This window comes from Podarcis erhardii (assembly GCF_964252035.2).
Source record: "Podarcis erhardii genome assembly, chromosome: 18".
Taxonomy (NCBI): Eukaryota; Metazoa; Chordata; class Lepidosauria; order Squamata; family Lacertidae; genus Podarcis; species Podarcis erhardii.
The window spans coordinates 986157-1013984 of record NC_138516.1 but is presented as its reverse complement, the minus strand read 5'-3'; the positions used below and the strand labels follow the sequence as shown (position 1 = coordinate 1013984).

At 47.4% G+C, this 27828-nt stretch overlaps 1 protein-coding gene and 1 long non-coding RNA gene across 5 annotated transcripts; one reads left to right on the top strand and one right to left on the bottom strand.

Moving 5' to 3' along the window:
- Window positions 1–1712: 1712 nt before the first annotated feature.
- On the bottom strand, window positions 1713–23987 carry B3GNT3 (UDP-GlcNAc:betaGal beta-1,3-N-acetylglucosaminyltransferase 3). 4 transcript variants are annotated; one of them, XM_081846360.1, is made up of 2 exons: window positions 23837–23987; window positions 1713–3768 (listed from the first exon to the last, which is right to left on the bottom strand). In XM_081846360.1, the coding sequence occupies exon 2, from the start codon at window positions 3760–3762 to the stop codon at window positions 2617–2619; it is 1146 nt and encodes a 381-aa protein (XP_081702486.1). In that variant the 5' UTR covers window positions 3763–3768; window positions 23837–23987; the 3' UTR covers window positions 1713–2616. The 4 variants fall into 4 exon arrangements, with proteins under 4 accessions (XP_081702486.1, XP_081702483.1, XP_081702484.1 ...); XM_081846357.1 differs by lacking the exon at window positions 23837–23987 and adding an exon at window positions 23756–23816; XM_081846358.1 differs by lacking the exon at window positions 23837–23987 and adding an exon at window positions 18388–18538.
- Window positions 23764–27621, top strand: LOC309333117. Its single transcript, XR_014152397.1, has 2 exons — window positions 23764–23844; window positions 27084–27621. It is a non-coding gene; the product is annotated as an uncharacterized lncRNA (long non-coding RNA).
- Window positions 27622–27828: the final 207 nt, after the last annotated feature.

The following is a 27828-nucleotide window of genomic DNA, read 5'->3' as shown; positions in this document are numbered from 1 at the left end:
GAAGATTGCTTCTCCCCGTTGCCAGCCCCACAATCTCCGGGGACAGAGGGGAAGGCACGCACCTTCCCCTCTGTCCCCGGACCTGGTAAAAGCAAGGGGCGGCGGGGAGAAGATCGCTTCCCCTCTGTCCCCGGAGATTGCGGGGCAGGCAACGGGGAGAAGCAATCTTCTCCCCGCTGCCCCTTGCTTTAAACAGGTCCGGGGACAGAGGGGAAGGTGCGCGGCGCTTCCCCTCTGTCCCCGGACGGTCTCCATAGGAACGCATTGATTGATTTTCAATGCATTCCTATGGGAAACCGTGCTTCGCAAGACGAAAAACTCGCAAGAAGAAAAAACTTGCGGAACGAATTAATTTCGTCTTGCGAGGCACCACTGTAAATGAAAAAAATTGAGGACAGACGCTGTCATTTCTTCAGCTGAAGTGGAGACAGATTAAAGATATTGCAGTATTTTTGTTCAAGGACAAGCAGGTGGATGTGGCCCTCCAAATCTCACCAGGCGGCCCTCAGAATGATCCCCAGCCCCCCTCCACCTCCACCTCCACCCCCTTTTCTTCCTAATGTCTCAACAAAGAAACTGAATTGTAATAATGTTACATGGGGGGGGGGAATACGAAAGAGAGACATTACACACACTTTTGTAAATCAAGAAAATATTTAATAATAATAAAAAAGAATGTTCCCCAGGCCACGCCCCTTCTCCATGGCCACACCTCTCTCCAGGGAAGTGAGGGGCGGATTGTCCACCTGGGAAAGGAGCCCATCTGGGAGAAGGAAAAGCCTGACCCTAAACTTGCACTGCCTTGTGGGATATTTTGGGAGAATAAATGTGTAAACCCTGCAGAAATCTGGAGAGGAGTCCCTAAGGCAGTTGGATGGTGCCTTGTCTGCCTCCTTCCGGCAATTCCTGCAGCCCAGCTGATGCCCAACATCTCGCTCTGCTTCCCTTTTTTACCCCATCAGTGAGGCCAAGGGGGAGGTCTCATTGTCTGGGCCATGGGTAGGCAAACTAAGGCCCGGGGGTCGGGTCCAGCCCAATCATAGCTGGCAACCTTCCCTTTTTTTTTGCTGGAAATTCCCTTATTCCAGCGCCATTTCCCACTGCTTCCTGCTGCTATCCCGGATTGTTAGATACCCCGTAGGCTGTCCCCAGGACAGGTGAGGCTGCTGGTGCCTTATTTTCAAATCTGAAAGTGAAAGCTATGGGCCCAATCTCCTCTTCAATCCGGCCCACGGATGGTCCGGGAATCAGCATGTTTTTACAGGAGTAGAATGTGTCCTTTTATTTAAAATGCATCTCTGGGTTATTTGTGGGGCATAGGAATTCATTCATTTCCCCCCAAAAAATATAATTCGGCCCCCCACAAGGCCTGAGGGACAGTGGACCGGCCCCCTGCTGAAAAAGTTTGCTGACCCCTGGGCAGCCCAGGACGCCCAGACACAAGACCCAGGCCTGTGCCAAGGGCCTGCACTAACAGCACTTGGGTGCTGTTAGTACAGCAGTTTGACTCCACGCCCCAAAAACACACTCGGTTGCGCCTCAGGAAGAGAGCAAGGGCCAAGATCAAACAATTGCAGGCCTGTGGTACAAATTGAGCAACAGGTGTAAGGAAACTTTGTAATGGATTGCTCGTCATTATGGTGATCATTCCTGGCTCTGGAACAATGGCAGTCCCTGTAAGGCACCACACACCCTGTTTACCTGGCCTTTAGCGTCTGTCGATCAAGGCCAAAGGAAGCAATTATGTAAGCAAGGGTGAGCACAGCACCTGAATGCAAATCCAGTCAGGAGCCACTGCAAATCATAGCATCCTAGAGTTGGAAGGGGTCCCCCCCCCACGAGGAAGGCTAGGCTGAGAGAGAGAAGAGAGAGACTCCAACCACCTCGAAGGTCCACACTGAGCGTCACAGCTGAGTGGTGGGATTCAAATCCTCGTCCCTCCTGGGTCCTGGTCCAACACACTAACCACTGCACCACCACTGCCTTTCTTCGTTTGCTGACGTGGGAACGAAATATCACCCACACCAGCCTTATGGCTGCTCCTCAAACAGGAACTCCAGGCTGCCCTTTGCCCAACCCAAACCACAGCTGCCTCTTTTCCACAAGGAGGACAGAATCATAGAACCTTGGAGTTGGAAGATAAAGGAGTTTTGGGGTTCCTGGGCGCAGCACGCCCTACCAGGAAGACCCCAGAGGAGTGTTGCATTGTGGGTCAGGATTGTCAAAGCTGCTACAATTTCCATGTTCAATTATTTATTGCCATCCCTTTTGCAAAGGCTTCTCCCTTCGAAGAAGTCAAACCAGTCCAAGAGAAGCCAGCTGCACCTGAGGCATCTGCTCAGCTTACACTGAAGGGCTAAGGGTGAAGAATAAATTACCCCAACAAGCCCCACCCCACCCCATAGCTGCCGCAGCCCCTCAAATACAGAGACACACACCCTCCCTGCGGTTCTCTGTCCAGGGGAAAAGAGTTCGAGAGGGTGGGAACCCTCAAGGAAACATTGCCCTCTGCTGCAGGAGTCGAGTTCGAGAGAGGAGCAAATCCTGCAAGGAAAGGGCATCCTCCATTGCAGTTTCCCCCATTCACACACACATCCAAAATCCCCCCTCCCCGCCTCAGAGGTTTCGGAAAACGACTTTCTTCCCGCAGACCAAGTCTGGTTGGTGGATGGCATCCCACATCACCAGCATCTCATAAGGAACAAATCGGTGCACCAGGAGCAGCTCCTTGTAATAGCAGGGGTCGAAGGACTCGAGCTTGGACGAGGGCACGCGCACCCCCACTGTGCGGATGCCCATGTGTGAGGCGGGCACCAGTCCCGCCCTCTCCAAGCACATGCCCAGGTAGACGTCGTCGATGGGGAACAGCTCAATGCCCAGGGACTTTTGGTAGATGGTCCGCGAGGTGAAGCCGGACATGAGGACCCCTCCGCCGCCGCAATAGGGCGGGTATGACTTGGAGGTGGTCACCTGCTCGGGGACGTAATACTTGCTCCACTTCTCACGGATGGGGCCCACATTGGTGATCAGCTGCCCCACAAAGAGATGCTCATCTCCCGCACCTGGGATGCCGAGAAGGTAGCGCACCATGTTGTCCGTGTTGGCGAAGACGTCGTCGTCCCCGTTGAAGACGAACCGCACGCCGGGGCAGCGAGACTCCATCCAGGCGTGGAAGAGGACCTGCTTGAGCGTCAGGTTGAAGAAGCTGTCCTGGAAGCCCCACTGCAGGATGTCCCCGTGCTCCTCCGTCTCCAGCCGCAGCAGCCGGCCAAGCTTGCGGGCATCGCGGGCATTCCCCGGGACCCCCACCAGGAAGACCCTGCGGATGTGGACGCCCTCAAAGGTCCGCTCGCGGCCCCAGGTCTTGCGGATGATCTCCCGGCGCTCGTAGTTCCCCGGAGAGGACTTGATGGCCAGCAGGAGGAAGACTTCGTGCGAGGACTCGGGGCGCCCGCATTTCTCTGGCAAGTCCAGGAGCAGCGGGAACACCTTGCAGTGCTTGTAGCGCAAAAAGTCCTGGATGTGGCCCGGCAGCTCGGCAAAGCCAGGGACGCTGGCCACGGAGACGTTCTCGCGGCACTCGGCAGCGGGGCTGCGCCAGGGCTGGGTGGTGGCAGCAGGCGTGGATGGACTTGGGGTGGCGGCTCTGGGCTCCGTCAAGACAGCAGGGTCCTCATCCGTCTGGAGGAGAAAGCAGAGCCCCATGAAGCCCACCACACCCAAGACGGCAGCTTCCAGCTTGTAGGACCAACGTCGCGACATGTCCACCTGGGAGAGAAGGGGAGAACAGAGGGGGTGAGAGGCACACGAGGGATTCCTGTGTTGCAGGGGTTGGGCTGGATGACCCTTGGGGTCCCTTCCAACCCTACAGCTCAGGGAATGAGGTAGATTCTCTCTCACACACATACGCCCACCGAGGACTGATCCAGGCAGGAACCAGGAGTAAATCACACCATGCAAATAGGAAAGTGCTCCTGGGGGGGACGGCAGACCCCCAGTACTTCCCAGCATCTCCCAGTAGGCACGTCTCTGGAATGGCATGTCCCTTCACTCCCGAGTGCCCCTCTGCAACACTTCTCATACAAAAAGTGCACACCAGTCTTTCGGCATCACGCAGCAAGAAGATAGAGACATCCGAAGATCTAAACTACGTTTTATTCACAATATATACAGAGAATCCATAATCACGTCTGTGCCTTCCAAACTCTGGCAGAAAACCAGAAAGCACACAGCAAAACGAAAGTACAGTCCAATAACACTCTCAGACGGAAGAGATAAGACAGTCTTCCGTTCCCACACTCTTCTCAGACATCTCATGTGATTTATACTAATCACACTAACCAGCACCGGTTACGTAAAATCCTAACATTTTCTGGCAAAAACAGGATCTACACAGGCTGTCAAGCCTAGTGAGCACAGCAACTAGTCCCCAGTAGTTCTTTTTTTTAATATAATATTTATTTTAAAAATTTTTTTTGATTACAATACAAACCAATAAACACAATAGTACATATCATAACATATTTTCTTATCTTCTTTGGACTTCCTCACATCTCCCGCTCCAGCGTTCCAAATTTATAAAACTTAAACCAGCAATTTATCACCTTGTTTCCATCCTTGTTATCTAATTTTCCAATGTATTATCTCAAATTTTAGATACATTTGTTTCATACCTTAAAGACTTAAGCTTAACCTAATGATTATCCAAAAATTTGTCTTTTCTTAAATTTAACTTACCTTCATAGTCCACTTCGTCTATTTTAATGGTGCCAAGTTATTTATAATCTAGCATCCTTCTTAACCTTCATACAATTTACAATATTTTTGCAAATAAATCTTGAATTTCTTCCAATCTTCTTCTACGGTCTCCTCTCCCAGGTCTTGGATTCTGCCGGTCATCTCGGCCAGTTCCATATAGTCTATCAGTTGCATCTGCCATTCTTCCAGTGTGGGTAAATCTTGGGTTTTCCAGTGCTTGGCGACGAGTATCCTTGCTGCCGTTGTTGCATACATAAAAAATGTTCGGTCCTTCTTTAACGCCCTCTGGCCGACAATACCCAGAAGGAAGGCCTCTGGTTTCTTAGGGAAGGTATACTTAAATACCTTTTTCAGCTCATTATATATCATCTCCCAGAAAGCCTTCACTCTAGGGCAGGTCCACCAGAGGTGAAAGAAAGTTCCTTCGCTTACTTTACATTTCCAACATTTGTTATCGGACAAATGGTATATTTTTGCAAGTTTGACTGGGGTCATGTACCATCTATATATCATTTTCATAACATTTTCTTTCAAAGCATTACATGCAGTGAAGTTCAGCCCAGTGGTCCACAACCTTTCCCAGTCCTCAAACATGACATTATACCCAATGTCCTGTGCCCACTTTATCATAGCCGATTTTACCGTTTCATCTTGTGTGTTCCATTTTAACAGCAAGTTATACATTCTTGAAATTACCTTAGTCTTAGGCTCTAACAATTCCGTTTCCAACTTCGATTTTTCCACCTGGAATCCTAACTTTTTGTCAAGTTTAAAAACTTCCTTAATCTGAGCGTAGTGTAACCAATCTCGCACTTTATCTTTCATTTTCTCCAAACTCTGCAATTTCCAATTGTCTCCATCTTTTTCTAGTATTTCCCAATACTTTGGCCAATTGGCCTCCATATTGAGTCTTTTTCGGGCCTTAGCTTCCAATGGTGAAAGCCACCTTGGAGTTTTATTTTCCAATAAGTCTTTATATTTTGTCCAGACGTTAAACACTGCTTTTCTGACAATATGGTTCTTGAAAACCTTGTTAATCTTAACCTTGTCATACCATAGATATGCATGCCAACCAAAGGCGTTGTTAAAACCTTCCAAATCCAGTACATCAGTGTCTTCGAGAAGTAGCCAGTCTTTTAACCAGCAGAAAGCTGCTGATTCATAATACAACCTTAAGTCTGGCAGGGCAAAGCCCCCTCTTTCTTTCGCATCAGTTAATATCTTAAACTTAACTCTGGGCTTTTTGCCCTGCCAGACAAATTTGGAAATATCTCTCTGCCACTTCCGAAAGCACTCTGTTTTGTCCATAATCTGTAATGTTTGAAACAAGAACAGCATTTTTGGCAAGACATTCATCTTAATAGCGGCAATTCGGCCTAACAAGGAAAGTTTCAATCTTGTCCAACTTTCTAAATCTCTCTTAATTTCTGACCAACATTTCTCATAGTTGTCCTTAAAAAGACTCAATTTTTTTGCTGTTATATTTACCCCTAGGTATTTTACTTTTTTGACCACATTTAACTCTGTCTCCCTCTGAAACCGTTCTGACTCTATAACTGTCAAATTTTTTTCTAATACCTTATTTTTTTGCTTATTTAATTTAAATACTCTTGAATCAATTGTAGTACTCTTTTCGTACTGAATCAATTGTAGTACTCTTTTCATACTTTTCGTACCAAACTCTTGAATCAATTGTAGTACTCTTTTCGTACTAGATTCTGGCTCCTGTAAAGTCAAAACTAGGTCATCTGCAAAAGCTTTAAGTTTGTACTGTTTCGCTCCGACCTGAATTCCTTCAACCAACCGGTCCCCCCTAATCATATTCAAGAGCACCTCCAGGACTGAAATGAATAACAATGGGGAAATAGGGCAACCTTGTCGTGTTCCTTTTTCAATTTTGAACTCTTCTGTAACCACATTGTTAACTATCAATTTAGCTTTTTGTTCTGAATAGATTGCATCTATCCCATTTTCAAACCCCCGTCCTGCTCCCATCCCTTCCAAGTTTTTCTTCATGAATTTCCAGGAAATATTATCAAAGGCCTTCTCCACATCTATAAAGATTAATACAGCTTTTGTGTTGATATTTGTTTGCAGAAGTTCCAAAATATCAATAATGTTCCTTGTGTTAGCAAACAAATGTCTGCCTGGGAGAAAGCCCGCCTGGTCCTTATGAATTACTTCATTTAGAACTTTTTAAAATCTGCTTGCTAAAATGTCTGCAAATATTTTGTAATCCACATTTAAAAGGGAGATGGAACGGTAGTTCTTAAGTTGTGTCTTTTCAGTTTCCAATTTAGGGATCAATGTGATGAAAGCTTCTTTCCACGATTCCGGTTCCTTCTTCCCCTCCAAAATTTCGTTGCCCACCTCCATCAGTGGTTGTATCAAATAGTCTTTCAATGTCTTATAATACTTGGAGGTGAGCCCATCCGGCCCTGGAGATTTGCCCAGTTGCATGTTCTGAATGGCTTGTTCAATCTCTTGTCGTGTTATCTTACAATTCAGGATTGATCTGTTTTCTTGTGACAATTTTGGTAATCCATTTTTTATCAAAAATTGTTTTATCTCGTTCTCATCTTCCGGCCCTTGAGTATATAATTTTTTGAAATATCTCTGAAAGCACTTTCTAATCTCCTCAGGGTTCTGAATGTTCCTTCCTTCAGTCTCTAAATTTGTAACTGTATTTAATTTTTGTCTCTTCTTCAACTGCCATGCTAGCAGTTTCCCACATTTATTAGCCGATTCAAATGTCCTTTGTTTCATTAATTTGATTTTCCATTCTATTTCCTGGTTTATCAATTTGGAATATTGTGCTTGGTAGAGTTTAATTTCTCTCAGAATCGGCTGTGACTTCGGATTTAATCTTAACTTCTTCTCACATTCTTTAATTTTTCCCAAAATCTTATCTTTTTTTTCATTTTGTGCCCTCTTCTTTACAGCATTCTGTTGTATCAAGAACCCCCTCATCACAGCCTTACTTGCATCCCAGATTATTCTTTTTTCCACCGTAGTGTTCAAATTTATCTCAAAATAATCCTTCAAAGCTTTTTGGGCCTTTTTAGTGATCTCCTGATCTCTAAACAGATTGTCATTCATCTTCCATCTAAAGGAACCGGTTGGTAGTAGTCTCATATCCATCTTTACTGCATTATGGTCGGAGCAGGTCTTTGGGCAGATTTCCACCTTTCTGATCTTAGGTGCCAGACCTCTAGATATCCATATTTGGTCAATTCTTGTCCATGTCAGTTGGGCTTCAGAGAAGAATGTTCCCTCTCTTCCCAAGGGGTTCTTTGTCCTCCAAATGTCAATCAAGTCCATATTGTCAGTCAGTTCGAAAAAAGTCTTAGGTAGTCTGCCATCTTTTGTCACGTTTTGACTTTGTGACTTATCCATGTTGGTTGATACCACCCCATTCATATCTCCCATCATGATGATGTTGTCATAGTCCAGATGATCCAGCATGCTCTCATGCAACTTCTTGTAAAATTCCGATTTCCCCTCATTTGGTGCATAAATTCCTAATATCAAAAGCTTCTCTCCTTGGTGTTGTATCTCAATTGCCAAAATTCTTCCTTGCTCATCTTTAAATAAAAGTTTAGGTGACAGGCTCTCCTTTACATAAATCACCACTCCTCTCTTCACTCGATCCGAAGAAATAAATTCTTGGCCTAATCTTTTGTTTATTAGCACTTTTTTATGGAGCCTAGTCACGTGTGTTTCTTGCAAACAAATAATGTCCAATTGTTCTTTTTTCAATATGTGAAATATCTTCCTCCTTTTTTCCGGGGAGTTGCATCCATTAATGTTCCAGCTCAGCAGTTGCAGAGACATCCTGAATAAATCTGTTATTTCTCTGGGGGTGGTATCTTTTTCTCTGGATCTTCAGGTTCCAAGGGTAAAGGTACAGCTGATGGTCCAGGCCCCGAAGGTGTTTCAATTCCTTTCTGAAGGTCCTCTCCGTAGGCGATCAAAAATTTATCTCTGTCTTCAAGCGTTTTAATTTTAACCTTCTTCCCTCTGAAGGTGAAGGATAATCCCTGAGGAAATTCCCACCTAAAGATGATTGAGTTGCTCCTTAACAGACCAATTCAAGATAGGTGGATCTAAGGTCCAAAAGTTGTTTCGGGATATCTTTGTAAATTTCAGCTCTTGTATCCAAGAAATCCAGTGACTTTTCGTAGTGTAGGCCCAATATCTTATCTCTTTCCTCCTTCGATCTCAAAGTTATCAAACAGTCTCTGGGCTTGTCTTTCCTTGCAAATTTTCCAAGTCTAAAAGCCGACACAATTTTAAAGTCCTTTTCCTCCTCCACGGACCAAAATTTAACAAATTCTTTAGTCAGGAACTCAATTAAGTTTCCTTGTTCAAGCTCTGGTATAGACCTTAACCTTAAGTTATTTTCCCGATTCCGCAGTTCTATCATGGACAAATACATCTGTTGCTCTCCGACTTGTTTATGCAATGGTCTTACCTCTTGTTCTAAATTTTCAACTTTTTGACTAGTTGCCTCAGCCAATTTACGATTTTCTTCAGTGGCCTCAGCTAACTGTCCAATTGATTTTACGTTCAGAGCCACTTGTTCAGTTATTTTGTTTAGACAGGCTGTATTTTGGTCAATCTTGGACGTTTGTTCATCTGCTTTCTTGTCCAAAGATTCCACTCTCTTGTCCAAAGATTCCAATTTTTCAAAAATTTTCTCTAAAATTGAGCTAGTTGCTCCTGCAGCCATATCTTCCAACTGTAATTGCTCAGTTTCTTCTTCCCCTGCCAACAACTGAGTAGGCACAGTTCCTTCTTCCCCTGCCGATGGCAGAGTAGGCACAGAAGATCTACGTGTCTGTAAGGCTGAGGTTAAAGTTGTTTGTCTAGTTCTTGCTCTAGCATCCTTTTTTCTTGCGCCACTCATTCCAGTTTTATCTAATAGTCAAGGTCAAACCAAGTTGTTCCCATGGGAAAGCAACAGCCCAGAGAGTAGACAGTCAAATAGGAGGAAAGAAAAGAGAAAGTAAAGTAAAGCCACAGCTGTAAATCCAAAATCCTCTAGAGGGAGCTCAGAATGTCTTGAGGGAAGAAGCCAATTCAATGAAAAATTAAAAAAAAACCAATGACATCCAATTTAATGTCCAGGTACCTTCAATAACTTATACTTAGCAGAGTTGGTTTAGACAGCGAAACAGTCTCTGACAAGTGCCAAATGATGTTTCAAAGTAGCAAGTCCATAAACACTCAGAATTGTAACAAGCCTCAGGTACACAGTGCGAGGAGGACCGCCATTGCCGTTCACCCCCATGAAGCAGTTACAGAGACCGAAGGTCCCGGCCTCCCCATAGCCACCTAAATCCCCTCCTCTCCAGGGTTTTCCCCAAGCAACTGGAGACTGCACCTACATGCAGCCAACCTTTCCTCCGCCCTTTTCATACCTCTTCAGGTTCTGGGAGACAAAGAGGGGACAGGAGTGTAGCAGGACCCCCCCCCCCCAATCATTCAGTTTGTACAAACTTCACACACACTCACACTCACACACTACATACACTACGCTTCTGTTATAAATTCATAGAAAATCAACCATACATCGGATTTGCACTGTTCCACTTTTATTTTACTCCATGAAGGAAGGACTACAAAATGGGGAAGGTCTGATACAGGGCAGCCATAATCCTTGAGCATACCAGTACATGCACAGGAGCCCTGCCCAGTTGCTATGCCAACCCTGATGGTCTCAGACAGAAGACCATCAGCAACACAACGGACTGCATACACGAGTGGATTCAACACGAGTGGATTCAACACGGACTATAACAAAAGAACAGTGATTGGATTCCCCCTCAGGGGGCAGGAAACTGTGACTACCTTTTGTCTTCTGAAAATGACTCATGGGGAGGGGGAAAGGGGGAACCAGCCAGGTGACAAGACACTCAGGTTACCACCACCACCACCACCCTCAACCCCTCCTTTCTGTGATGTATGTATGATGTTTCTGGGGGGTGGTCTTGATCTACAGGGTGGGAATTTCAAAAGTTTTTATAAGGCCTTGCACACCATTTTTCTGTGTCCTTTCCTCTCTCCTGCAAATGAGGGGAGCATCCTGTTGCAACAGTTCAATAAAGGCCAAGCCTACAGGCTGCTGTTTTGCTCCAAGTTATCCTGGTTGGTGTCTTTACTTTTTGTCCAAGGGAGCCCTCGGATTTTTCCGGTAACAGTTTGGCGACCACAAAGGGACACTTGGTCCTCCTGTGAAGGTGAGGGGGGAGATAAAGGGGATCGGGCGCCACTGGGCAACCTTAGCCCAGGGATCCTTTTCCTCTCCCTGCCTCCTCTTTGCGGGTGGTAATCAATCGTCACCAAAAGCCCAGCCAGGGGGAGCAAAGGCAAGGTCAAGCCAGCTAAAGAGAAAGGATCCCGGGATCCACGAGGGACATCTACAAACGTGAGTATGGTTTGAAATTAATACATTGGGAGGGGGGTGGAAAAGCAACTTCTCCACGACAGCTAGACTTTTTCTTCTTTCCTTCCTTGACGTCTCTTTTTGGAGTGTGGCCAGGAATGTCCTGGAAACTCCCCCCCACCCTCTCCCAGTTTCTCTCTCGGAGTGTGGCCGGAGAAACCGTGGGAACTCTTTTCTTTTTTCTCGACGTCTCCTTTCGGAGTGTGGCCAGAAACGTCCTGAAATCTCTCTCTCTCTCTGTCATTTGCTTCCTTTCAAATCTTTGTTTTCTCGGACCGCGATCTAGCACTGCACTGCGCAGACGTTCAGTAGGGAATCCCGAACTTAGTCTCAAAGGCTAGGCAGGAGGCTGTCGTGGATGGTAGAACGGGAGGTTCACAGACCGGGGGCCCACACTAGGGTTAGTCTTGTAAGCAGCACTGAAATCAATTCCAGATCCGTGGTTATTTTCCAGGTCAAAGGGACCCGTGGTTTTCCAGGCTAGGGCCTGTGGTTTCCAGACAAATTGCTTGTAGTTTACTGGTAGGCAGGGATTGCTTTAGCTGAAAGATAACTTGAATACTGATAGAATATTCTTTTCTCTACACCCCTTCTTTGTCCCTTTCTTGTACCCGTCCTTCTATCTCCCAGCGTAATCTACTGAGCAACCCCCCCTTAAAGGGAAATGGGAGCTCACTCTTCTGAACACCCTAGCTGGACTCCTCCTGGCAACAAAGCTTCCACGAAGCCTTTTTGCCCCAGAGAGGATTCTGATACGCCCCTCCAGTTTGTCATCTACAACTGGGAAAAATAAAATAAAATAGTTTCTCTAAAATAAAATAGAAATGAATAAGAGATGTACTCAAAGTTTTAGAAATATTTAAAGGTTTTGTGTTTACATTGGCTTCGGCATCCACAGACTGTTCTTAAATGCACATAGTTTTTAAATTGCAAGCTTGCTTCAAAAATTTTAAATCTAAGGAAGCCATGTTGGGCCTTATCAATCTTAAACAGGACAAAAAAAAAATGAGAATGAAGTGTGCAAATGTTTGTTATTTGAGAAAGGCTCCAAAGAGTCTTCCTCCGAGTAGCTTAAGTGAGGAGTATGATTTTAAGTTGATGCTAGATGATGTTTTGCTGCAACTTTTTTCCGGTAACAGGAGCTTGCCACCACAGAAGGAGGAGACCCTCCCTCCTCTCCTGCCTCCCATTCTGGACTTCTCTCTGCCACCAACTCTCTCCGCTCACTAAGCTGTGTTACCTCTTCTGCTTCCCGCACCACACTCCTCCTCCTCATCTTCTCCTTCCAGCCATTCATCATCATCCCACCTCCAACCCCTTGTTTCTGGCCGTCTTCATATGGGGGTTCCCTTGGGCGTCCCCCGCCAATTCCTCCCGCCTCAGTCCCCTCCTCTTCAGGACTTTCCCCAAGCAATCTGAGGCTACACCTGGGTGCAGCCAACCACGCTCTTCATACCTCTTCTGGTTCTGGCAGACCAGCAGGGAGGGGAGTTGGTCACAACAGGAGGGGGATGTGGAGGTAACGCTCCGCTTGCACTGAGGCAAACCTCGCACCCGGCATGCAACAGTGTGCCAAGGAGCCTTGCGCCCACGCTTCCAGGCTAGAAGACAGGGGTTTCCCCCGGCCGTTTGTCCTCTCACAGATTTGGTTACTAGACATAACGCTTGGCTGGAGCATGACCGGGGACGCATTTTAGGGAAACACCTGCTAACACGTGTATTTGCTAATGCTGGAAACGTGCTTAGATGGAAATACGTCATGTTCAGAGTGGTTTCACTACTGTTTCCAGTTGCTGACTTCTGCTAATAAAAGGAGTCTCTACAGAGCTTCTGCACAGCTCATCTGCATCGTCGTCCTCGTTATTCCTACAGGGGGAGATACCCGTGACTCTTCCCCAGCCAGTCTCCTCCCTGCCTCTTGGCCTCCTTCCTCTCCAAAACCTCTTCTGCCTCTGGTTCTGGACTGCTCTCTGCCACAGACTCTCCCCACTCACTAAGCCCTGTTGCCTCTTCAGCTTCCTCCACCTCCTCCTCCCATTCTTCTCCCTCATCTTCGTCCCACCACCAAACCCCTGGCTGTGAGCCTCCTTCTCTGCGCCCAAACAGCCCATGGCAGCAGGACCATCCAAATGTCCTTATGGCTGCCTGCCTGCGCTTCGTCTTAGGGACTCGGACGCTATGGGGTGCCAAGCCCCAGCAGCCTTCATCACGGCCAATGCTCAGGGATGATGAATACCATCCAAAGATCCTAGTCCTCATGTTTTCCATAAAAAGGGTGACCAGAGGGGAACTGCACCTGATGATCGGATTAAGTTGACAGTCTTTCCTTGGACTTTGCTGTCGCAGGAACCCCCCCCCCCCCCATCATTCAGTTTGTACAAACTTCACACACACACGACATACGCTATGCTTCTGTTATAAATTCATAGAAAATCAACCATACATCGCATCTGCACCGTTCCACTTTTATTTTACTCCATGAAGGAAGGACTACAAAATGGGGAAGGTTTGATACAGGGCAGCCATAATCCCTTCAGCATCCCAGCACATCCACAGGAGCCCTGCCCAGTTGCTATGCCAACCCTGATGGTCCTAGACAGAAGACCATCAAGGTCACAAAGAACTTGCATATAGGAGTGGATTCAGCACGGACTGGAACAAAGGACAATGATCAGCTCTTCCCTCTGGGGGCAGGAAACTGCAAACTCCCTCTGTCACCTGGAAAGTATTCATGGGGAGGGGGAAAGGGGGAACCAGCCAGGTGACAAGATACTCAGGTTACCTCCACAACTCCTCCCTCAACCCCTCCTGTTTGTGATGTAGTTGTGATGTAGTCTTAGGGGTGTAGTTTGGGGGATTAGTAACTAATAAAAGTTGGGGGTCTTCTTTTGTTCTGGGCTTCCATTTTGTTTCATCTTGTTGTGGGTGGGAGTCCTGTTGCGACAGTCTTCAATAAAGACCAAGCCTACAGGCTGCTGTTTTGCTCCAAGTTATCCTGGTTGGTATCTTTGCTTTTGTCCAAGAGAGCCCTCGGATTTTCCCGTTAACATTGCTATTTTAACTCACGTGCAACTACTCATTCTACATCCTTATTTTACCGTTCTGCTTTTCCTCTCTTAATTTTTGCCTGTTGTTGCAATCATCCTCTCTGTTTTATATACATTATAAAAAGAAAATTGTAATACTAAACTTTACCCCAAAAGGTGTGTGTGTGTGTTCAGCAACACACGGAAGAGGACAGGCTCCTCACTCCTGATGGAACCCATCCCAGTTCTGGAAGAGTAACATTCGAAACTGGCACTAGGATCATCCTAGCCCCAGGGCAGTTTCCACACAGTGAGGAGGAAATGCTGGGAAGGGGGAAAGAGGAGGAGGAGGAAGTACGGTAGCTTCTCAGTGGCCTGGGGCAACCAGGGCTCCGTCCAGAGGGAAGACTCAAGTGCCGTGGTTTGACGTCACATCAACCATGCAGCTGATCCTAGCAAATAATAATGAGGATAATAATAATAATAGTCTTATTTGTACCCTGCCCAACTGACGGCGTTGCCCCAGCCACTCTGGGTGGCTTCCAGCATGTACAAAATAATAATAATAATACATCAAGCATTAACAAACCTCCCCCATACAGGGCTGCCTTCGGAGAGCCTCGTGCTCTGCTTCTCACTCTGCACGTGAACAAAGGTGTTCTTGTGCAATTGAAGAAGTCCATCAAGGAAGGATGAGAAGCCGCAAGCAAATAAGTTGGCTTCCCTGAACTGCAGAGTGCAGAGGACACTCTGGCCCTTCGGGGCACGAAAGAGGCAGACTGCGGAGAGGACTCCTGTCCGTCTATTTAAAAGAATCATAATTTAAATCATTTCCTCTGTGAGCCTAACTCACAAACAACATACAATAATGCTGTAATACTGATTGCAACACCATTCTTTGTAGCCCTGAACTGTGCATTGATGGAGGGGGGTAGCTGGGGCAGGAGACTCTTGCTCTCAGGGTCATGGGTTTGAGCCCCACCTTGGCCACTGCAGGGGGTTGGTCTAGATGACACTCAGGGTCCCTTCCAACTCTTACAGGCTTGTCCTTTTGCACCTGGAGGGTTTCTCCTTCTCTTCATCTAGGCAAGCTCTGGACTGTAAACACCCTGCCTGACTCCCCAAACCACCTGAAGGGCACGTCAGTTTTGCACATGACAAGAGACAGCAAAGGTTTAAGTCTCTTGAGAGCCAGTGTGGTGTACTGGTGAAGAGCATTGGACTCCTAATCTGCGGAACCGGGTTCGATTCCCCGCTCCTCCACCTGCAGCAGGAAAAGAAGCTGGTAAAATGCGGACTTGACTATGCTACCACTCAGTGGATTTGTAGCTGGCTGACTGACCGAACCCAAAGGGTGCTCATCAATGGTTCCTCTTCATCCTGGAGAAGAGTGACTAGTGGGGTGCCACAGGGTTCTGTCTTGGGCCCGGTCTTATTCAACATCTTTATCAACGACTTGGATGATGGACTCAAGGGCATCCTGATCAAATTTGCAGATGACCCCAAATGGGAGGGGTGGCTAACACCCCAGAGGACAGGATCACACTTCAAAACGACCTGGACAGATTAGAGAACTGGGCCAAAACAAACAAGATGAATTTTAACAGGGAGAAATGTAAAGTATTGCACTTGGGCAAAAAAATAATGAGAGGCACAAATACAAGATGGGTGACACCTGGCTTGAGAGCAGTACATGTGAAAAGGATCTAGGAGTCTTGGTTGACCACAAACTTGACATGAGCCAACAGTGTGACGCGGCAGCTATAAAAGCCAATGCAATTCTGGGCTGCATCCATAGGAGTATAGCATCTAGATCAAGGGAAGTAATAGTGCCACTGTATTCTGCTCTGGTCAGACCTCACCTGGAGTACTGTGTCCAGTTCTGGGCACCACAGTTCAAGAAGGACACGGACAAACTGGAACGTGTCCAGAGGAGGGCAACCAAAATGGTCAAAGGCCTGGAAACGATGCCTTATGAGGAACGGCTAAGGGAGCTGGGCATGTTTAGCCTGGAGAAGAGGAGGTTAAGGGGTGATATGATAGCCATGTTCAAATATATAAAAGGATGTCACATAGAGGAGGGAGAAAGGTTGTTTTCTGCTGCTCCAGAGAAGCGGACACGGAGCAATGGTTCCAAACCACAAGAAAGAAGATTCCACCTAAACATTAGGAAGAACTTCCTGACAATAAGAGCTGTTTGACAGTGGAATTTGCTGCCAAGGAGTGTGGTGGAGTCTCCTTCTTTGGAGGTCTTTAAGCAGAGGCTTGACAACTATATGTCAGGAGTGCTCTGATGGTGTTTCCTGCTTGGCAGGGGGTTGGACTCGATGGCCCTTGTGGTCTCTTCCAACTCTTCTATGATTCTATGATTCTATGATTCTATGCAGCTGCTGGGTGACCTTGGGCCAGTCACACTTCTCTGAAGTCTCAGCCCCACTCACCTCACAGAGTGTTTGTTGTGGGGCAGGAAGGGAAAGGAGAATGTCAGCCGCTTTGAGACTCCTTCGGGTAATGATAAAGAGGGATATCAAATCCAAACTCCTCTTCTTCCCTTAGTTTCCTTTTCTCTGACCTGCGGTTATAATTACAGTGGTACCTCAGGTTACATACGCTTCAGGTTACAGACTCCGCTAACCCAGAAATAGTGCTTCAGGTTAAGAACTTTGCTTCAGGATGAGAACAGAAATCATGCTCTGGCGGTGTGGCGGCAGCAGGAGGCCCCATTAGCTAAAGTGGTGCTTCAGGTTGAGAACGGACCTCCAGAATGAATTACCGTATTTTTCGCACCATAGGACGCACTTTCCCCCTCCTAAATAGCAAGGGAAAATGTGTGTGCGTCCTATGGAGTGAATGCAGGGGGGAGGCAGGCGGGAAAAGCCCCCAAGAGCCGCACACAAGCTTCGTGCGCTCTTGCGGCCTTTTCCCCAGGAGGGAGAAGGGACTGACTGGCCGCATCAGTCCCTTCTCCCTCCTCGGGGAAAAGCCCCCAAGAGCGGCACCCCCTTTAAAGGCTGCGTGGCTTCTGCGGGCTTTTCTACGAGGTGGGGGAATCCCCCCACCTCCCAGAAAAGCCAGGAGAAGCCGCGCAGCCCCTTTAAAGAGCGCGCGGCTTCTGCGGGAGGTGGGGGATTCCCTCCTCCCAGGCTCCCTCTGAAGCAGCAAAGTGGGAGGGGAGCAGCTTACACTCGTGTAAGCAGCTCCTCTCCCTCTTTCCTGCTTTAAAGTGGAGGGAATCCACTGCAGTTGTGAGCAGAGGATCCATGGCTCCGCTTCCTTCCCTCGAAGCAGGGTGCAGGGGGGAAAGACGGCAGAAAATAGATGCCGGGCAGGAAGACACAACCACACTTTGACCACTGAAAGTCCACCCCAGCCTCCCCAGATTTCCACTGAGGCGGCCAGGCTAATCTCGATGGCCATAAGTCTGGCTCAGCATTATTAACTGGACTTAGATAAGCCATGGTTCCCCTTCCTACCCTCCTCTGAGGCTCGATTTAAAGCAGCAAAGCGGACAGGAGCCGCCCGCTTTGCCGCTTTAAATAGTTTAGTGCAACATTTTATTCAGAATATTTTTTTTCGTATTTTCCTCCTCTAAAAACTAGGTGCGCCCTATCGTCAGGTGCGCCCTATGGAGCGAAAATACGGTAAGTACTTAACCCGAGGTACCATTGTATTCCTAGATCCTCTTCCTCCTTCCCAGCCAAGACTTGGTCTCTCTCTCTCTCGCTCTGTGTGTGTGTGTGTGTGTGTGTGTGTGTTGTGGCAACAAGTCCCGCAGAGCCACTGGTGCCAAGCGCTTGTTATCTCCCTGTTTGCTTTCTCCAAGCCACAGGCTCCAATTAAAGGAGTCCTTATCTGGCAATATCTCCCAGCAAACAATCTGCACAGCCAGCCCAGAGACGTTTCAAAGTGCAAAGGCAGCAAGGGACAAATTCCCAAAATGCAAAAAAGAAAAGAAACGAAACTTTAAAAATCCTTTCAGGATGGTGAAATGGAGTCATAGAATTGGAGGGGACCTCGAGGGTCATCCAGTCCAACCCCCTGCCATGCAGGAAGCACAGGTAGAGAATCCCTGGCAGGTGGCCCCCCAACCTCTGCTTAGAAACCTCCCAACACCTTCTTTCATGGGAGTCCACTCTGCCATCGAAGGACTCTTACCCTCAGAAACTTCTTCCTGATGATAAGCCAGAATCTCCTTCCTCACCCTTTTAATCTGCCGGTTTGGATCCTGCCCTCTGCCAGTTGCATCTTCGACTTGAGCAGTTCTTTGGTCTGTTTCGGAGAAAGGAACTCCCTGCACCCTGCGGCACTTGGCCTCTGCTTGCACCTGAAGCCATTGCTTCTGCTCTCGCTTCCCTTTCTAGCTATTTTGGGGTCTGTTTTGCAACCTCCGACAATTTCTGGAAGGCATTAATAACTCAGTTTCCTGCATCGACTTTGCTAAGGCACAAACTGACTCCAGACCAGTTGGGAAATGCTCTCTTTGATATATATTTATCTCAGGGTGCTTCACTCAACAAAACACAGGGAGCCGCATCATTTACCAGTCAGGGTGGGTTGTGGACTAGATGACCCTGCAGTGGCTTTCCGGCAGATTTCAGGATTGAACCTGAGGACTGCTGCAGGAGCTAAGTTTCTAGACCTCATGCTTTTGGAAAAAAGGATGGGTTTGAATGGAACGCCAGAAGCTGCTTTGCACTGCGGCCTAATGAGCAACTCTCCCCAGTAGGTCCTGCCCCAGTGAGGCAGTTGCAGACCCTCCAGGGTCCCAGTTTCCCAGGGACAGTTCCGGAACTACAAAAGCTGTCCCAGTTTCCCTCTTGACCCCAGAATGTCCCGCTTTCCCTTTTTCTCCATGTCTCAGAGAACAATGAAAAGTGGTCTGCGTGTAGGTGCAAAAACAGAGGCCTGTTTATCCAGAAAATAAAATCCCTGCACCAAATGAAGGAAACAATGAAGCTGGCAGACGGAGCCCTGCCTATAATTTTGAAGGCAACGGTCACCACTCTGCTTCAAAGTCTTTCATTGTAATGCTTCCACAGCCAGCCATTTATTGGAAACGCAGAGAGTGTCTCTTCCTTATTTGCAACAGCAAGAACAGACTCCTATGAGAAGTGGTGGACTCTCCTTTCTTAGAGGTTGGGTGGCCCTCTGTCTGGGATGCTTCAGCTGAGATTCCTGCCTTGCAGGGGGTTGGGCTGGATGACCCTCAGGGTCCCTTCCAACTCCACATTTCTATGATTCTCCCTGCTAACAATTCCTGCCTTGCAGGGGGTTGGATGAGATGATCCTCGGAGTTCCTTCCAACTCTGCACTTCTATGATTCAATACGCCTGTCTTCTCAGGGGCTGGAGATCCCTAAGAACTGAGGAATCCAGATAGACTGTCTCTGGACCTGGAGGTTCCAAAAGAAGAGCTGGATTGCTAGATCAGACCCAAAAAGGACCCGTCTGTCCAGCATCCTCTTCTCACAGATGCCCTGCAAGCAGGATTCCAGAAAAAGTGCCCTCTCCCCTCCTGGGAATGCCAGGCACTGGGATGCAAGAGTACACATTGCCTCTGACTGCGGAGCACAGCCACCCTGGCTAGGAGCCATCGATAGCCCTCTCCTCCTCCATGGATTTGGCCAATCCTCTTTGAAAGCCATGCAAGTTGGGGCCACTCCTGTGGCAGGGAGTTCCACAGCTTAACTCTGAGCACCTCTGAGAGCAGGAGCTGGCCTGATCCCATCAGGAGGGTCTTCTGTCACCGGTGGAATGTTGCAGGGCTGCAACCAAACCAGAGGCAGCATCAAAAAGGGGACCCCTCCCTCATCGGGCAGACCCCACCTCAAGTCACATTCCAAGCACACCGCCGCACATTCGCTTCTGCATTGCACACAAAACTGGCCCCAAGAGAAATCCAGCCCAGGACATTCTGCTAGCTCAGAATGCAGCTAAGCTGGTTTCTTTGCGGGTGGAAATTGCCATCAGCCTCTTTGGACTCAATCCAAGGTGGCCAAAAATGAGGCGAGGCCCACCCAGTGCAGTGCTGTGTGGTGAGGAGGTCAGCCGTTTCACACAGAATCATCAAAATGGAAGGGGTCCCCAAGGGTCATCTAGCCCAACCCCCTGCAATGCAGGAATCTATCACCCAACGTGGGACTCAAACCCATGACCCTGAGATTCCAGCTGTATAGTTCTGATAATCTAGCTGCGATTCCTAGTTGTGAACAGGTTCTCAAAGTCAGGCTGAGAGCGAGCGACTGGCCCCCAAGGCATCATCGCCCAATGAGCACTGAGCAGGGAGATTGGGACCCTGGTCCCTTCCTGGTCCTAGTCCAGCACTCTAACCACTGCGCCACCGCTGCCTCCACAAATCTCAGCTAGATAGGAACCAGGGCAGGGGGTTGGGCTGGATGACCCCTGGGGTCCCTTCCACCTCTACTGTTCCACGAATGGTCTAGCTCAGCAGAAGGCAGCTTTGGCTACATCAACCTGTCCTGTTTCAGTCTTTTTGGGAGCCAAATTCAGGGTGACCTCTACTCAGAGTAGACTCACCGAAACCAGAGCAAGCTCAGTGAGCCACGCCAGCTGATTTGGGCAGGTTCTGCCCCGAGTGAGATGCCACCTCCGGAGGAAGAAGTGGCTTATTTTATTTTGCAAATGGGACCGAAAAACAATTTCCAGAGGAAAAAGGGATAAATCTGTCCTCTGGGGAGGTTGCCTAATCTCGGCGCGGAGCCCCGGCTGGTTCTGCCACCCAGACAGTCCCCGGGAGTCAACAGTTTCTTAACGGGGGACCAGAAATGCCTGTTGGGCGAGTCGCTCTTTTGCAAGAGGCCCCAGGGCACGATAGGCGGTAATAATTTGGCAAAATCTGCCCCAAATGAACGGTGAGTCACCAGAGGCAGCCTGGGGAGCAGGGCTGAGCTTGGGTGCTGGATCTCCGGTGAACTTGGAGATCTCATGGGACCTGGAATCCAGGGGTTGGGGGGACCCCAAGTGTAGCAGGAGCCAAAAAGGGGGTGAAGCAGCCCACCTAGTCCAGCACCCTGTCCTCCCAGTGGCCAAATGTCCCCAAGGACTGGGGAATGGAGATAGACTCCTTCTGGACCTGGAGGTTCTACAAGAGTACAAGGACCCGGCTGGATCAGCATTCCGTTCTCACAGCGGCCGACCTATTGCCACTTTTGGGAAACTCTATGAGCAGGATTGGAGTGCAAGAGCAACTCTCCCCTCCTGGTTTCCAGAAGAATTGCTACCTCGGACTCCGGAGGGCAGAGGAGCATGAAAAATAAAAAACGCCAATGCTATTCTAGGCTGTTGCAGCTTAGAAATTTGATTTATTCACATATTCAGGCCTGGATTTAGATGGAGAGAGTGCAAACCTGACAGCCTGGTCGTCTCATGAGGGGTTTGTTCCCCACTAGAGACCAAAGCATCTCCAGAGGGAAAATGTCAGGTTCTGCACTTAGGCAGGAAGAACGAGATGCACAAATATAAGATGGGGGACACCTGCCTTGCCAGTAGAATCATAGAATGGTAGAGTTGGAAGGAACCCCAAAGGTCATCCAGTCCAACCCCCTGCAATGCAGGAATCTCAGCTCAAGCATCCATGACAGATGGCCACCCAACCTGTGCTTAAAAACCTCCAAGGAAGGAGAGTCCATGTGAAAAGGACTGAGGGTTCTTGGTGGACCACAAGCTGAACATGAGTGAACAGTGTGATGCAGCAGCGAAAAAAGCTAATGCCATCCTAGGCCACATCCACAAGTCTAGTTTCCAGATCAAGAGAAGTCACAGTGCCACTCTCTCCTGCCTTGGTCAGGTCACACCTGGAATTCTGTGTCCAGTTCTGGGCACCACAATTTAGGAAGGATGTTGACAAGCAGGAAGGTGTGCAGAGGAGGGCGACCAAGATGATCAAGGGGCTGGAAAGCAAGCCTGATGAGGAACGGTTGAAGGAGCTGGGTATGTTCAGCCTGGGAAAGAGGAGACTGAGAGGAGAGACGAGAGCCATCTCCAAACATCTCAAGGGCTGCCACATGGAAGGTGGAGCCAGCTTGGTTTCTCCTGCTCCAGAGAGTAGGACTTCAAGTGACAAGAAAGGAGAGGCTCTCCATGGGTTCAGTCTAACCTGGAGATGCCCTCAAGGGACCTGCATGTGGAGTGAATGTTCTGCTGAGCTACAGTCCTCCCTAGAAATGAAGGAAGAGTCTAGTCCTCTTGGTTCCCAACAAAAGGATGGCATAAGTAGGAACACTGGATGCTGCTGAGTCTTCCAGCTCAGCCGGCAGCAGATCTCCGGGATGGGGGAAGGGTGCCTCTTCCAGCCCTACCTGGAGACATTGTGGGGTTCCAATCCCCCCAGCTGGCCACAAATGGGGAGCCAGCTGTGTGGCCTCTCAGTCTAGCCTTCCTCGAAGGATCGTTGTACAGTTTACATGTAGAGAGAGAGAGAGAGCCACATTCCCCCTTCTCGCTGGCTGGGATCTTTGGAACTCCCTTCCTCAGGAAAACAGCCCAGATCCTTCCTGGCTGAAGATTTCCTTGTTCCAACAGTCTTTGGGGAGCTGACTGCTTTAATGAAAAGTTGCTGCTGTTTCTATTTAAAACAGATTTTATAGATATAGATAGATAGTCTTATGTCTATCAATGTTTAACTGCTTTTTAATTACCCCCCCCCCCGAAAAAATGTGGTTCTTGCTTTTATATGCCAGCTGCCTTGAGTCCCTTTCACGTGGTGTATAAATAAATACATAAGAATAAATGAAAGCATCTTCTGGAACAGCCTGCAGGGCGCCAGTCTCTTCCAGCTCTTCCAAACTACAACTCCCAGAGGCCCCAAACCAGCGCCGCACGGAGGACATCAATCCCTGCAGGGCTGATCACCACTGCGCCTGTTTACTGCTCAGCATGGCTCTTCATTTTTTGGATTATTTACTTTTTATACCATTTAACTCTTGCCAGTTGTTTTTTTAATTTTCATCCAGAAATAGTGTTTAACAGCTGCAAAGATTTATAATAGCTAAAAAGCAAACACTAAGATTATAAAGCAATAGCTAAAAGGTAAACGCTAAGGTTATAATAGCTTAAAAGTGCTTAAGATTATAACAGCTAAAAACTGGAAGGGGAAAAAGCACATGTCCCACTACACCTGAATGGGTTGAGAAAAATCTGGAAACTCTGAGTAAGATAATAATTACAACCAGCCCTGCGTGTTAATGGGGAGGAAATAGATTTATTTATTTTTTTAGCAATGTTTTGGATCAACAAGTTCAGAGACAAAGTCCAGCCTAATGCTACTTTGAACCTGCTGTGACAATATTTCTTTATCATGGGTTTATTGAGCTTATCTGGAGAATAATAATCATCATAATAATTTATTATTTATACCCCGCCCATCTGGGTGGGTTTCCCCAGCCACTCTGGGCGGCTTCCAACAGAATATTAAAATACAATAGTCTACAGACACACATCCTAATTCTAATTGGGTTTTTTTGTCCACCCCCCACAAAAGCACCAAGGCTTCTGAATGGACTCACCCAGAGACTGAGCCTCCTCTCCGCCTTGCAGGACTCCGGCAAAGAGTCCGTCTGCCTCGCGCACCTGGTAGCCTGACTCACCTGGGCAGGTAAGGGGCGGGGCCAGGCACGGCCAAGGGGCGGGGCTTGAAGGTACCCCCACGCCCAGAGCAAGGTCGGCTCCAAGCACCCCAAAAAAGGAAGGGGGGAAGCAGAGCGAGGTCCTGCCTGGCTTGTCGAAGGAGAGCCTGATAAGATTACAGGTGTGTGTTTGAGCGAGAGAGAGAGAAAAGAGGAATAATCTCAAGGGCGTGGAGGAAGGGAACCAGATCTCCCAGGCAACACCTGGGCGGCTTAATTTCCCCTCGTTGGACCCACAGGGTCCAATTTTGTCTTCTCCCCACCCCGTTTTGGAAAAATAATAGTAGTAGTAAATAAATGAATAAATGCACTCTACAGTTCTACGATTCTCTGACAGTATTCATGTTTATCATGCTTTTTATCATGTTTTTATTACTGGTGCAATATTACCCTGGGATCTTTTGATAAAAGGGTATATAAATGGAATAAATAATAATAATGTTGCAACAATATGTAGCAAAAAGGGGGGAAAGAAAGAGGGGAAAGAAAACAGACTTTATAAATTGTTATTTCATACAATTTATCTGCCAGTTGGTTTTAAAGGGAAAGAGGTTTGCAAGGAAGATGAAATGATAATGTTATCACTAAAAATTTAATTTGGCTAATTAAACCATCTGTTGCCTTTTAAACGGGGTGGGGCGGCGTGCTGTTTTCATTTGTTACTTTGCTATGTAATTTTCTGTTTTTATATTGTACGCCGCCCTGTGATCCTCAGGTGAACAATAGTATATAAATGTCATAAATAATAATAATTTAAAACCTGCAGAAAGTGTGCAAACCACAACAGATTAAAACTTTAGAAAGAACACATCTTTTAAGTGCTGCGAGAGTACAATTGGCAGGACGGGGGGGGGGGGTCAGAATCATGACAAGGACTAGCCATAGTACGATGCCATTTGGCAAACAGCCTTATTGGGGAAAGTGACTCAGAAATCAGCAGCAGCAGCAAAGAGTTGAGATTAAATTGTGAGTGGTTAACTTCTACTCTGGATCAGAAGTCTGTAGTTAAGTCTCTGTTGGCGATTCACGGAGACTTTGTAAAGAATCACAGAATCATAGAATTGCAGAGATGGTGAGAACCCTGAGGGTCATCCAGTCCAACCCCCTGCAATGCAGGAATCTTTTGCCCAAAGCAGGGCTCGAACCCACGACTCTTGAGACTGAGTCTCCTGCTCTACCAATTGAGCCATCCCAGACTCTGTTCCACTTGCCTGCGCAGTGACTGAGCTCAGGTAACCACAGTTACAAAATGTATTATTTGAGCAACCTGCATAGACAAAGGCGGAGAAAGCCAAAGAGATGGCTATTCTTTGAAACTGATTTATGACTCTTGGCTCATCTGAGAATAAAACTGTATGTTTAAAATGTTGAAACTTGATAAAAATTAAATTGGAAAAAAAATGAATTGAGGGGACACCAAACTAGGAGGGGTCACAGGAGATTCAAAATGACCACAACACATTGCAGACCTGGGCGCAAGCTAACAAATGAATTTTAGTTACAGATAGGTAGCCGTGTTGGTCTGCCATAGTCAAAACAAAATTAAAAAATTCAATCAAGTAGCACCTTAAAGACCAATTTAGTTAGTTCTTGGTATGAGCTTTCGTGTGCATGCATGGGTGTCTGAAGAAGTGTGCATGCACACGAAAGCTCAAATGAATTTTAGTCGGGACAGATGTCAGGTTTGGCACTTAGGCAGGAAGAACCAGCTGCACAAATATAGGAAGGGGGACACCTGGCTTACTAGCAGGGCCTGTGAAGAGGTCTCTAGGGGTCTTGGTGGACCACAAGCAGAACATGAGTCCACAGGGTGATGCAGCAGCAGCAGAAAAAGTGAGTGCTCTTCTGGGCTGATTAAGATGAGCATAGTGTTCAGATCAAGGGACGTGGGTGGCGCTCTGGTCTAAACCACTGAGCCTTGGGCTTGCCGATTGGAAGGCCGGCGGTTCCCGTTGCTCAGTCTTTGCTCCTGCCAACCTAGCAGTTCAAAAGCACGTCAAAAGTGCAAGTAGATAAATAGGTACCGCTCTGGCAGGAAGGTAAACGGCGTTTCCGTGCGCTGCTCTGGTTCGCCAGAAGTGGCTTAGTCCTGCTGGCCACATGACCCGGAAGTTGTTTGCCAGCTCCCTTGGCCAATAAAACGAGATGAGCGCTGCAACCCCAGAGTCGTCCGCGACTGGACCTAATGGTCAGGGGTCCCTTTACCTTTAGTGTTCAGATCAAGGGAAAAAACAGAACTGCTCTCTTCTGCCTTGGTGAGACCACACCTGGAATCCTGTCTCCAATTCTGGGTGCCACAATTTAAGAAGAGTGCTGGCAAACTGGAATGTATGCAGAGGTTGTCTGCATGTCAGCAAGAACTTTTCTACCATGGAAAAGAGGTGGCGGACTCTCCTTCCTTGGAGGTTCATAAGTGGAGGTTGTTTGACCATCTACCAGGGTGCTTTAGTGGAGATTCCTGCTTTGCAGGGGGGTTGTACTGGATGACCCTTGGGGTCCCTTCCTACCCTATAATCCTGAGATTCTTTGACCTCAGAAGGTGTTGAGAGAGTTAATTGGAGAGTTCTGAAACTGGTAGGGTGACCATGGGGGGTATATTTGCGATTCTGGCCCTGCAGTAACTAACTACACCAGGGGTCAGCAAACACCAGGGGTCATTTTCAGCAGGAGGCCGGTCCACTGTCCCTCAGACTTTGTGGGGGGCCGGATTATATTTTGGAGAGAAAAATAAAGAACAAATTCCTATGCCCCACAAATAACCCAGAAATGCATTTTAAAAGACATCTGAAGGCAGCCCTGTTTAGGGAAGCTTTTAATGTTTAACAGACTATTGTATTTTAATAATTTGTTGGAAGCCGCACAGAGTGGCTGGGGAAACCCAGCCAGATGGGCGGGGTATAAATAATAATATATTATTATTATTTTAATTATTGCAGTGGGTTGGGCTGGATGACCCCTGGGTGCCCCTTATAAAGCTGTTTCTAGGAGAACAGCACCTGCAGCTATGCCCAGTTTGTTGTTCCCCAGGCATGATGAATGCCTTCTGCAGCGGCCGTGTCACCATCCCTGAGCAAACAGTCAGGGGCTCTGACCAGACTTTCCTGTTCTACCTGCAGGCTTACTTGCAGACAGACACCCTGTTTGCACTGGATGTTCTCTCTCTCACACACACACATTCCTTCTCCCCTTCCACCATCCTCTTCCACAGCCTGAGGACGTGCAAGGAAGCTGAGTGTTGTGAAATTCAGGACAGATAAAAGGAGCTGAACCGTGGTACTCCCTGCCACAGGATGTAGCGATGGCCAGCAACTTGGATGGCTGCAAAAGAGGATGAGGGCCAATTCGCGGCTATGGATGGCTGTGCTCTGCCTCCGCAGTGGAAATGCTTCTGGGTGGCAGTTGCAGGAAACCTCAGGAGGAGGGGATAGTCTTGTGTTCGAATCCTGTTTGCGGGTTTCCCATAATGGGCATCTGCTTGGCCACTGTGAGAACAGGATATTGGATGATGGTGATGATTTGCTAGGCATGACCCAGTAGCCCCTTCTTATGTTCCAACAATTTTAAAAAATGAAAAGAACACTGTTATATTACCAAGCATTAATATACAGTGGTGTATATTCTTATTATCCTAATGTGCATATAATTGTCAATAACTTATTTTTCTTTCTTTTCCATCCTCATTTGCTCTTTTCTTTTTCTTCTCTTTTTATAAATGAAATTCTTCTAATAAAATATTAATAATAAAACATTCCAACTGTCTATTATTATTATTATTATTATTATTATTATTATTATTATTATTATTTACTATGCCTGATCCACTGCCTCTTGTGGCAAAGAGTCCAGTTTATCTAAGAAGCCCTTCCTCTCCTCTCTCAACTCTCCCAATGTTCAGCTTCACCTGATTGTCTGAGAGTTCTAATGAGAAAAGGGGGAAAACTTCCAGTGGGAGG

What these genes read in the sequence shown, in the direction of transcription:
- B3GNT3 (XM_081846360.1), bottom strand. Translation starts at nt 3,762, where the DNA reads ATGTCGCGACGTTGGTCCTACAAGCTGGAAGCTGCCGTCTTGGGTGTG.